General features: G+C 35.5%; 1 protein-coding gene across 16 annotated transcripts in view; it reads right to left on the reverse strand.

Moving 5' to 3' along the window:
• SCN3A (sodium voltage-gated channel alpha subunit 3) overlaps window positions 1-12,961 on the reverse strand; it is a 116,726-nt gene that overhangs the window by 57,135 nt on the left and 46,630 nt on the right. For 15 of the 16 annotated variants that reach the window (XM_045367176.2, XM_074009362.1, XM_005573349.4 and 12 more), the window contains 3 exons: window positions 9,136-9,277; window positions 7,867-8,073; window positions 732-1,022 (listed from right to left, as the gene is read on the reverse strand). In XM_045367176.2, coding sequence (XP_045223111.2) covers window positions 732-1,022; window positions 7,867-8,073; window positions 9,136-9,277 — 640 coding nt within the window. Of the gene's footprint in view, window positions 1-731; window positions 1,023-7,866; window positions 8,074-9,135; window positions 9,278-12,961 lie in introns of those variants that run through there. The other variant, XM_045367177.3, reaches the window with a different exon arrangement.

Genomic DNA, 12,961 nt, shown 5'->3' on the forward strand with positions numbered 1-12,961 from the left:
TAATCCATAAAACTTACTAAACAACAAATAATTGAAACTAATTTTTACTCTTTTACTTAAAACTATGATGAAGAACTAGGTAGTTGGCATTAAATCAGAGCACAAAATAGACTACCTTTGATGCTATTCTCTTCAAGAACATTTAGGTCATAATTTCATTCTAATGTACCATGGCATGACCCTATGCAAGCAAAATAGAGACTCACCATAGTCCAGTTCTCATATCAAAGGATAAAGATAAAACCCAAAGAACATTTCTTTTCAAAATTTATGTGTGTGTTACAATAACAACTTTGGATACCAAAGGCAGAAACTCATTCTCGAAGAAAATAAGTTTATCTGGGGTCTCAAAGTGGAAAATGTAAACAAGAGATTCCCAAACTCTCACTGAAAAGTCTGTTAGCGTAGGTTGTGTGTGTACATACACACATATATATGTATATATACACACACACAGGTTTATATATATAGGTTATATCAATATATATATTATATATATGATATCAATATATCTATATATATCAGTCCCAAAATGGTGAACATTTTATGAACGGTTTAATAAAAATCCCTTTGAAGACAGTCTATGATAAGAATTTAAACAACTATATTAAATGTTAGTTCCCCATCCCTCACTGAAGTCAGATAGCACAAAAGTGTACTAAAACAAAATACAACAAGTAAAAAGCAATCGCAATGACAAAGAAACCAGAGCACTTAGTAGAAAATCCTACCTGATGAGGGGAGCAGAATTTCTTATCACTGGTCAGTCTGTTTCCGTCCATGGAGAAAAGGAAGCTGCTTCTTTTGACACTGTCTTCAGATTCGGATTTCGGAAAGCTGTCTTTCTCTCCTTTATTGTTTCCTCCATGGTGCTCCCTCTGTCTTCTTTTCTTCCTTCGGTTCCTCCATTCCTTAGCACTTTTGGAGCTTAACTTTGATGCTTCTGAGGAACTTTCCAACAACTCTCCTAACCCACCGATTCCACTGAAATCTCTTGAAGCAGCGGATGCTGCCGCAACTGCCTGTCGTAAAACAAAGTCAGGCACTATTTAGAACACAGAGCTTTGAAAACAGTGGAGTATGGTTAAAATGTTGCCGTTTAAGACTCATTAACTATAAGCGAAAAGTCTGTTCTTCTAGTGCTTTTGTTTTGTCTCACCACAAGAGTTTACTTAACAACAACCCTTACATTTGAAATCATATAAAGCAATATGCTAGTGTATGTATTAAAGCAAGAAAAATATGGTTTTGCCTATCTTCTGGATTGTCTTTTTTTGGGGGCGGAGGGGACAACTGTTCTCTCTATAGTATCTTCTATACTTTAAAAAGCAAATGTTTTCTTAGTGGTGGTTGCTCATTTAACTACTATTCTGATTCCATCTGTAAAATGTTTCCTCCTGTGTGCACTTGTGAGCAACTGAGTAGTAATTTTTTTCCCCTCTATATCCAGTACAAAAGACTGTTTCTTTTCTTTTTTGTGAACGCAAAACATTTAAAGTGCCTACTATTTTACCTCCAGATGGAAGTAGGGGAATGTATTAGCTAGTTTATCCTCTTCCTTTGTTTGAATTACATTTAGGACTGTAGTTCACATCTCTGTGGTCATCTTACTCCCAGAAAATTTATTATGTATCACTTTAAAAATTTTAAATGTTAATAAATCGTTTAATATTAAAAATAATAAATTATTAACATAGCAACACACAAATTCATTCAAAGGATTATGAGAACTGCTTCAAATATTTTCTTTCCATATTGCAGCACTAAGTATTCTTAAGCACTTTGAATTTCTATACCTACTAATGAAACACAGTCAGCTCTGAGGTGAAACATAGAAAATAGTATTTTTAGACTGGAAATGATCTAACAGTGACATACAGAGGATATGAAACAATATGGTGAGCATCAAAGCTGAGTTCTCATTAAGCATATAACTATTTGAAAATGTAACCACAGAAGTGGAAACTATTAAATTATGACAATATCAGTTAAGCTTTTTACATATGTCATCACTAAATACAAACAACTCTAACTTATCTACTATATTGTTTATCTTTCCCACCAACTATAAGCTGGATAGAAATTGTATCACTGTATGCTCAGCGACTGGTATGTCACCTGACATAAATAGGGCTCAGTAAATAATTGGTGAATAAAGATTTAAAAATGTATTTTGCTATCAATTTTCTCAGACACTGGTGTGGGGGTGGGGGAAGAACAAGACATACTTAGCCTTGACTTTTCAAGACATCATAAAAGACTGGCATAACAGTCTGTATAACAACATATTTTAAGAAGAAATGGAGATAAAACCTATTTATAATACTGTGACATCACTTTGTGCTTTATGTTTCATCTTTCTTAAGAAGAAGCAAACCCTGCTAAGTAGTTTTCAGTTTTAAACTTTATGTTAACTAAAATTTAAAAAAAGATTTTAAATCTAAAATTACTATGCTGCAAATTCTCTAGGATTACAATGATCTCAGGGAGGAAAACTTAGTACTAAACATGATTTTAAATTTATGTGTTTGACCAAGCAACACACAAAATGTAACAGATATTTATTTATATTAAGCACTATATTCATAATGGAAACTCAGATATAAGACTTGATATAAGATAATGCCCAGTATTTAAATGAAACACTAATTCAGAATTTAGATATTTATAAAATTTTATATAGTCACATAGCCAGGTTTTTAATCAAATTATTGATCATCAGTATCACTTTTAATATAATTCATGACATAAAATGAGAAATATTAAGTACATTTTATAACTCTGACTATATATGCAAAATAAAGTAAATAAATGAATCACTTATCTGTAGCAAGTTAAATATAGTTACATAGTGATTGATACATATGATGTACCTAATATACACCATTTGCTGAAACAGTGAATATATATATACACACATACCCCTTCTTATCCAAATAAAGTCCTTAATTCTCTTTTCCATTTTATATAGACACAAACACACAACACCAGTGTTAATCATTTATTGACTTGTTTGTCCCTGGAAACAAAAGAAGTGGTGGTCATAGTCCCTCACCATAATCCTAAAACTTACATTCATTTAAATCACTTCCATATATATATATATATATATATATATATTTTTTTTAGATGGGGTCTCACTCTGTTGCCCAGGCTGAAGTGCAATGGCGCAATCTTGGCTCACTGCAACCTCCATCTCTCGGGTTCAAGCAATTCTCCTGCCACAGCCTCCTGAACAGCTAGGATTACAGGCATGAGCCACCATGCCTGGCTAATTTTTGTATTTTTAGTAGAGACAGGGTTTCACCATGTTGGCCAGGCTGATCTCAAACTCCTGGCCTCAAGTGACCCACCCACCTCAGCCTCCCAAAGTGCTGGGATTACAGGTGTGAGCCACCGCACCTGGCCCCAAACTTTGTTTTGCGTAAGATGTTATTTCCCTATGTATTCTGGGTAACAGTTCAAATATTTCAAAACCAAAACAGATTTCTAAGGCAACAAAGGTAACCTCTGACACATTTTCTGTGTCACTCATCAACTCAAATTTGTCACTTGTTCCACTTCAGTGATTTGCCAATTCCCTCAAAGGCAGATGTTTCCTGTCATCTCTCATGTCTGTGTACCTGTTTATACCCAACTCTGTGATTCTACCAATGTCCTGCGTATTAGAATAATAGTGTTACTTTCACAGCCAACTTACTGAATTCCTCTTTTAACAAATAAGAAATTTCACTTAGTATTTACTCAGGAAATAACATTTTCTTATAACATTTTTGTGTGATTCAAAATAGGCTCTGTGACTCACTGTATCTGTGTGTCCATAAAAATATAACCACATAACTAATACTTCATTCATTTTACACATGTAATCCAGTTAAAATCCCATTCAAAGCTACAAGACATTATACCTATTTCTGTTCTACTCCAATTATATTAGATTTCTTAAGAGCTAATATTTTGAATTTTGTTCTAGAGCTTACTCCCAAATTTTTTCCTATATATAGACTGCTATGGGATATACCAAGCTGGGCAACATTAGACACTTAAATATCACAATTTAAATGCCAAACACAGTTAGAATGAACTAGGACAAAACATTGATTTCTTTGCAGGGTTTGTGTTTCTCCACGTTATTTTCTCATGCCTACACAATGACTAGCCCTAGGTGCCCCTCAACCAATAATAAAGAAAGATGGAAGTGATGTTAGCCTTCATGAAGTCATTGGCTAGATAGTAAGTTTTGAAGACTCATAGGTGGTTAGTGAGACTTAAGCTACACTGCAGCATAAATGATCTCATAGGTGCACTAATTCTCTCTCTTTGCCTACAATTTCCTCCCGGGTTCAACATTGATAATTTACTGGTCATCATTACCTGTGTTGTCAATAAGGAACCAAAATGGATTTGGCACTGTGCTACTCCAATCAGTACTATACTTTACCTTGGATAAATTTAAATTTTGTAGGTATAAAGCTATAGCTGAATCAAATTGTGATGTTTTTGTCACTAAAATTCAGTAACTGACTACTAGGGTTAATAGAACTGATGTTTTTTAGCTGAACTCATCATAATCATAGGTTCTTGAAACTTCTACTAGACCTAGCGCATGTTTATTTCTAAGTTCAAAAAGACTATACTCTTTTAATTGATGCCATATTTTACCCTAAAATGGCTGAATTTTAGAATAACTCATTTCCGTACTGTATTATCTGTGTAGCATTTTCAAGCACATTAATTTGTCTGCTTTTATTAATGATAATAGAAAAACCCAGTGCTTTAGAATACAATCATAAGCAATTTATGAATATTATTTCCTATAACATTTATTTAAAACCATGAAATAAAGTATTTGCCCTGTAAATAGCTATTTTATTTTATTATCTTATAAATGTGTTTTATTTATAGTGACATAGAATAAAACTCTTCAATAATTCAAATGTAGAACTTTCTGGCAAGCATGAAGTATATTTTTAAATATTTTCAAGTTTCACCAAATTTGTTTAGAGTTTTCTATATAAAATCAATAAGGTATATCCACATTACTACTTTGTACCCAATGGTAAGATGAAAGTGGCCAAGCCAGCATGTTCACCCAAAGCTAAGTCTATGGTTGAGCTCAGTAATTCACTAAACGATTCATTGCTGTATCTCCATTTCACCAAAAAAATGCCTTGAGAAAGGACCTAACGCTATTTGTTGTGTATCTTCAAAGTAACTCAGAATTGTTAAAAACTTAAATTTTGAATATACCAATTTCTACTATATACTGTCATCCAAAGAACACTTCAAATATGTGGAGCCATTCATCTGAAAAAAAAAAAATCCTCAAAAAAGTCAGTGCATGAAAACAAAATTGGATTTCTGCTTCTGGCCAAAATGGAGTAACAGAGACCAGATTTACTCTCTTCTGAAGCAACCAATAAAACAGACAAAATACATGTTACAGTGGTTTTGAAGACACTGGACATCAGATCAGAATGTTTTAAGATATTGGAAAACGGAAAAGCAAGCAAGCCAGCTCTATGCTTTTCTTAGCTTATGGTCTGGAACTTCCAGACTATGATGTAGAGAGGAAGTATCTCTGCAGACTCCATGAATGGATGAGATGAAGCTGAATCTAGGAAAGTCAGGGTGGCTATATAGTTCACAGAACAGGGTACCACAGAGGCGACAGTTGAGCAGAGAGAGAATTCTAGGGATCTCAGGTTCACCTTGAGTACTGAGAAGATTATTCACCAAGCATGTGTCTTAGAAAACTACCTGAGGCCGAGGATTAGAGGGAACACCACCCAGCAATCACACTGTGCCAGAACTGTGTCTGTTCCTATACTGGCAAACACTTAGTTTTAAATGGGCATTGGGTAGAGTATTAGGAAGCGTCTTGATTCATTAGTGAGGAATAATTAGTCTGAGAATAAATAGTATTCTGGTCCTGTCTATTTTCAAAGGTTTAAAGATACAAAAGGATCAAACTGTGCATAAACGACGTAACTATATCCAAGATTGACAGTGTCTGGAATTCAATTGAAGATTGTCAGAAACAGAAAACTGCAGAAATATATGACCCATAATAAAGAGAAAAATTAATCAAAACTGACCAAGAACTGACACAGATGTTCAAATTAGCAGACAGGAAACTTCAACAGTTGTTGTAACTGTATTGTGTATGCTCACAATATTAATTAGAGATATATGAAATATAAAAAAGACCCAGATCAAGCTTGTAGAGATGAAAACTACAATGTTTCAGATGACAAATATACTGGATAAAATTAGCGGCAGATTAAATGTGCAAAAGAAAAGATAATTGACTTGAAGACAACAATAGAAATCATTAAAATTGCAATTGACAAATGGGGTTTAAAACTCATAGAGAACTACAAAGGACATAAAACAGCCAAAAAACAGCTTTGAAAAAAAAAAAAGAACAAAAAGTTGGGGACCTACACTATCTTATTTCAAGGCTCATCATAAAAGGTACAGTAATTACGAGAGTGTGGTGTTGGTATAAAAATGACAAATCAACTGAACAGAATAGAGTTCAGAAATAGACACACTCACCTATGGACAACTAATAATTGACAGAAGTTCAAAGGCAATGCAGTGGAGAATGAATGCTTTGTTTATATGCAGTTGGAATAATTAGATACTCATATTTTTAAAAAGTCAATCTCAACATATCACCCATATGTTATACAAAAGTTAATTTAAAATGGGTTATTGACCTAAATTTAAAGCATAAACATAACTTTAGAAGAAAATTTAGAAGAAAATACTTGTGGTGTTGACTTGGCAAAAGTTTCTTCGATCCAAAAGAATGATTTAAACAAAAAAGCTAAGAAATAGTATGCTGGATAAACTGCACTTTAAATATTTGAGAAGCATATATGTGAAAGGACTTATATCCCAAAGAGTCAAAGAACACTCAAAACTCAACAATATGAAATCGAACAACCTAACTAAAAAAAGGAGGGGATTAAAGATTTGAACAACCGCTTCATAAAAGAAGCTATACAGATGGAAAATAAGAGCAGAAAAAGATGCTTATCATTAGTAATTAGGAAAATGAAAATCAAAACAGCAATGAGATACTTATTAGAATGGCTAAAATTACAAAGACTGGCCATAGCAAATGTTGGCAAAAACATTGAGAAATTATAATTCTAACTGGCATGAATAGGGTTTTTACTATATCTTTGCAAGAGTCTTCACCTTTCAGTATATGGATTTTTTTTTCTGTCTTTTAATACAGTACTGTGTTTCCATCTCTTCTCCTCAACACATTAATACCCCATTCACTATACCCCTAGCTCACACAGACTTTAATATTGATAAAAGTCTCAAGTTGGCATCTAATTTTAGACACCTTCCTGATATCCTGATGTGGGCTATAGCAAACACCTTTTTTAAATTTTTTGTTACAGAAATCCCAAAGAATTGTTAATCATAGGTATATATAAAGTTTTCTTGTCAACCTTTAAAATCAATTAACTTCAGAACAAAATCTCAAATGTCATAATTAGGGGTGAATCACTAATAATTGGAAATATCAGTTTTATTTCTTTTCAAAATTAAATAAAAAATTAAATTCCCCTCTTAGGTTCCATGAGACAATTCCATAGTAAACCTTATCCCTAATGTATTTTCTACCCACTGGCTGATTTCTTTATATACAGTGTCTAAAAAGTTTATTCAACTCTAACTTCAGAAACAAGTCCATATGTGAATATTTTTCTTTTTCTAATGACAACGCCTGTATATGAAATGAAAAGGCAGTACGAATCTACCCTCTAGAGTATAACACTATTTCTACTTAGAAACTAATAATAATAATAATGATAAATCTTTGCTTTTATCACTCAGTACCTGAGCTTCTTCCTGTTGCTTTTTAAGCTGTTCGAGCATCTGCTGAAATTCAGCCTCTTTTTGTTCTGCTTCTTCCAATGTGGCCTGATTCTGTTCCTCATAGGCCATGGCCACCACAGCCAGGATCAAATTCACCAAATAAAATGAGCCCAAGAAAATGACGAGGACAAAAAATATCATGTATGTTTTCCCAGCAGCACGTAATGTCTAGGAGAAATGGGAGATAATTCCATCAGTATTTTAGTATAATGTCCCCAAATAAATATCTGGTGACCACAGTTAGATAGTCAGCAGACTAATTCGCTTTTTAGTATCCAGTTTCTTTTCACCAAGAGTTTTTTGGTATTGATATGCTCAACACACAAAATTAAGAATCAGATTATTTGAGGCTTGACTGCAGTCTCGTTTGATATAAATACATTTTAAATTCATATATAGTGGATATATATGTGAACCCCACTATAATGCTTTTATTAGAGTTCATATGCAGAGCAATAATATGACAAGTGAGAGCACTGAACCTTTAAATCCTTTCTTTGGGATTCCATTTGCATTGCAGTCTGTTCTCCATACTATCGATAGATGACTTTTGCTCCTCTCCTCTTCTAGTCTCAGTTAATAGCTAGAGCTTTCATTTGAAATTTTCACATCAACATCATTGATTTTAAGAATATTTTAACGTGTTGTTTATATACCCACAACTGGATTATCAGTTCCTCAGAGTCATGAACATTATTTGCATCCCCATAGTTCCTAGCAGAATGCCTTTCACATGAAAAAAGTTCTCAGTGTACATATATAGGTACTGACTCAATGAGCAATTAGGATTCCAGGCACACTTGCTTTATACTGGACCCTTCTCTGTATTCCAGGGTGTTATAAGCAGGTCCCTTTCCTTTCCCTTTCCCTTTCCTTTTCTTTTTTTGAGATGGGGTCTTACTCTATCATCCAGGCTGGAGTGCAGTGATATGATCTCGACTCATTGCAACCTCCACCTCCTGGGCCTGGGTGATCTTCCCACCTCAGCCTCCCATGTCGCTGGGACTACAGGTGCGCACCACCATGCCGGGCTAATTTTTGTATTTTGGTAGAGATGGGGTTTTGCCATGTTGTTCAGGCTGGTCTTAAATTCCTGGACTCAAGTGATCCATCCGCCTCTACCTCCCAAAGTGCTGGGATTACAGGCATGAGCCACCACACCCAGCCTATGCTTTTCATTTCATATATGTCTATAAAAGTAAATGTTATGTATGCTCATTTGGACATTACCAACTGGTAAAGATTCTCCCAGTAGTCTTGAGTCATGAGTCGAAATAGAGACAGGAAAGCCCAGCTAAAGGTGTCAAAGCTTGTGTAGCCATAGTTGGGGTTTCGACCAGCCTTCACGCAGATATATCCTTCTGGACACTGGCTATAAGAGAGATAAATGGAGGTAGGGTCAGTATAGAAATTACAGCAATTTCAATTGATTTGACTCATAGGAATTTTCAAAACCCAAAGTTACTATCTGTGACGAATTATCTTGCTTTCATTTCCAGAACACTTTAGGTGATTGCTCATCATGAAACTTACCAGACGACATTCACTAGGAAGACCAATAGAAAATTTAGATGCAAAGAAATATTTACAGACATTCAGAATGGCAGAGAGCTAGCAACCACACACTTTTGGCTCTGACATCACCATATTTCTACTTTTTACAAAGTGGCAAAAAACAATAGTTAAAAATTAAAAGCCAGAAAAAAGCCAAAGAGTGGGGAATCAACCATTTCAATAGCTGGTTTTATAGAATTTTCTAAAATAAAGTTAATATTTATAACAATTTTGTATTTACAGAAAAAGTATGAAGATAGTACAGGCCTCATACATTCCATGCCATTTTCAATATTGATACATTGTTATTATTTAATTGAGACGGGATCTTGCTATGCTGCCCAGGCTGGTCTCAAACTTCTGGGCTCAAGCAGTCTCCCACCTTGGCCTCCTGAAGTACTGGGATTACAGGTGCGAGCCACTGCACTCAGCCTTAATACATTATTATTACCTAAAGTTACTATTTTATTCAGATTTCCTCAGTTTTTTTCTTTTCTTTTCTTTTTTTTTTTTTTTTGAGACGGAGTCTCTCTCTGTCACCCAGGCTGGAGTGTAGGGGCATGATCTCGGCTCACTGCAAGCTCCGCCTCCTGGGTTCACGCCATTCTCCTGCCTCAGCCTCCCGAGTAGCTGGGAGTACCGGCACCCGCCACCATGCGCGGCTAATTTTTGCATTTTTAATAGAGACGGGGTTTCACAGTGTTAGCCAGGATGGTCTCAATCTCCTGACCTCGTGACCAACCGCCTTGGCCTCCCAAAGTGCTGGGATTACAGGCATGAGCCGCTGCGCCCGACCCTCAGTTTTTTTCTTAATGTCCTTTTTTCGTTCCAGGATCTCATTCAGGATACACATTCCATTTAGTGGTTATGTCTTTTAAGGCTCCTCTTGGCTGTGACAATCTCTCAGACTCCCCTTGTTTTTGATGACCACAACAGTTTTGAGGATTACTAGTCAGATACTTTGTTGAATGCCCTTCAATTGGGATTTGTCTAATGTTTGTCTCATGATTATATTTAGGTTATGGATTTGTGGGTGGAAGACTACAGAGGTAAAACGTCACTATCATCACATCACATCATGCCAAGGGTACATACTTATCACTATGACTTATCACTGTTGATGTTAACTTTCACCACCTATCTTGAGGTAGTGTTTTCTTCCTTTTCCATATGTACTCTCTGAAATAAAGTCACTGTGTACAGACCACATTTAAGGAACCTTCAGTTATGATCTTAAGTATATACAAAAATTATTTGAAATTATTCTGCACAGGATATTTGTCCATTATTCATAATTTGTTTGATTATTCAATCATTGCAATTAACATGTAGTCATGGAGATTCGTTTTATATTTTGGATTAAATTCAATGATATTTCATTTATTTACTTGTTCAAATTGCTTCATCTTTGGCCATTGGAAGCTCTTTCAGTTGACACCTGTAACAGTTTGACATACCCCATGGCTGTGGGTTGCATTGTTTGTTTATCTTTTAACACTTTCTTACTTTTAAGCACTCTCAGATGCTCCAGGCTCATCTTTTATAATTTCTTCCCCAGTGCTAGAATCAACCATTTCTCCAAGGAGCACTAGTTTTTTTGTTTTTTTTTTTAATTGGAAAATGGTATTAGAAACCAAGATCTGGGTGCTAGCTGTGTTTGTTGCTACTGGGGTGTCATTGCTTCTAGGCCGTCTCAGCTGACAGAACAAGGAGATATATATGTTTATAATTGCTCAATACTGATACACATGCACAGTGGTTTCAGGATTGTTAATCTATACTACCATTGGAAACAACTTTATCAACTAGAGTATTGTTCCTTTTACCTTCAGTTTTACAGACTCCACTCATTTCCAAAGTTAGTTAGGTTAGCATGTTATTACCCCACCACCTTCAGTGAGGTTGTTTCATATTTTGCAATACATTTATATATTTTTGTCACATACTCTATTTCTTCCTGGGATCCCCAAACTTCACAAAAGATTTCTTTTAATTTGTATACATTAAGATTCACTCTTTGTGTTATAAAGGTCTATGAGTTTTAACAAATGCATTATGTTTCATATTCACCATTATAGAATCTTAGAGAACAGGTTCTCACCCTAAAAAAAATCCCCTTTGCTTTACCTAGATAATTCCTCACCATGAACCCCTGGCAAGCACTATTTTCTTATCATCTCTATTGTTTTGTGTTTTCTAGAAAGTCAGATAATTGAAATCATACAGTATGTAGCTTTTTCAGATTGGCTTTTTCTCACTTAGAAATATGCATTTAACATTCATTAATACCTGTTTGTATCTTGATAGCTCATTTCTTTTTAATTACTAAATAATATTTTATTGTATGGGTATAACAATTTATTTATCTTTTTTTTTTTTTTTTTTTTTTTTTTTTGAGACGGAGTCTCACACTGTTGCCCAGGCTGGAGTGCAGTGGCGCGATCTCGGCTCACTGCAAGCTCCGCCTCCCGGGTTCCCGCCATTCTCCTGCCTCACCCTCCTGAGTAGCTGGGACTACAGGCGCCCGCCACCGCGCCCGGCTAATTTTTTGTATTTTTAGTAGAGACGGGGTTTCACTGTGGTCTCGATCTCCTGACCTTGTGATCCGCCCGCCTCGGCCTCCCAAAGTGCTGAGATTACAGGCTTGAGCCACCGCGCCCGGCAACAATTTATTTATCTATACAACTCTGGAAGGACATCTTGGTTGCTTCTGGTTTGGGGTCATTATGAATACAACTGCTATAAATATTCACATGCAGGTTTTTTGTGAAGACATACGTTTTCAAATTGGTCAGCTAAATACCTAGTAGTTCAGCTGTTGGATCATATGGTAAGACTATGTTTATTTTGTAAGAAACTGCCAAACTGTCTTCCAAGGAGGTTGTCTAGTTTTGCATTCCCATCCGCAATAAGCAAGAGTTCCTGTTCTTCTGCATCCTCATCAGACATTGGTATCGCCAGATACATTTTTCAGTTATTCTAACAGATGTACAGTGGTAACTCATTTTTGTTTTAGTTTGCAATATTTTCTAATGACAAATAATGTTGAGCGCCTTTTTACCTCCTTAATAGCCACCTGTACTATATACTCGTGTAGGGTATCTGTTCAGATCTTTTGCCAGTTTTAAATTGGGTCATTTGTTTTCTTATTGTTGAGTTTTAAGAGTTCTTTAGATATTCTGGACACTGGTTCATTGTTTTGTTTTGTTTTGTTTTGAGACAGGGTACAATTCTGTTGCCTAGGCTCTAGTGCAGTGGTCTGATCCTGGCTCACTGCAGCCTCGACCTCCCAGGCTCAAGTAATCCTTCTGCTTCAGCCTCCTGAGTAGCTGGTACCACAGGTACACTATACCATGCCTGGCTAATTTTTTTGTTTTTTGTAGAAACTCCCTATGCTTCCCAGGCCAGTCTCAAACTCTTGGGCTCAAATGATCTCCCCACTCAGCTTCCCAAAGTGCTGAATTACAGGCATGAGCTACTGCACCTGGCCCCAGTCATTTTT

This window comes from Macaca fascicularis, chromosome 12 (genome assembly GCF_037993035.2).
Source record: "Macaca fascicularis isolate 582-1 chromosome 12, T2T-MFA8v1.1".
In the NCBI taxonomy this organism is placed as follows: domain Eukaryota; kingdom Metazoa; phylum Chordata; class Mammalia; order Primates; family Cercopithecidae; genus Macaca; species Macaca fascicularis.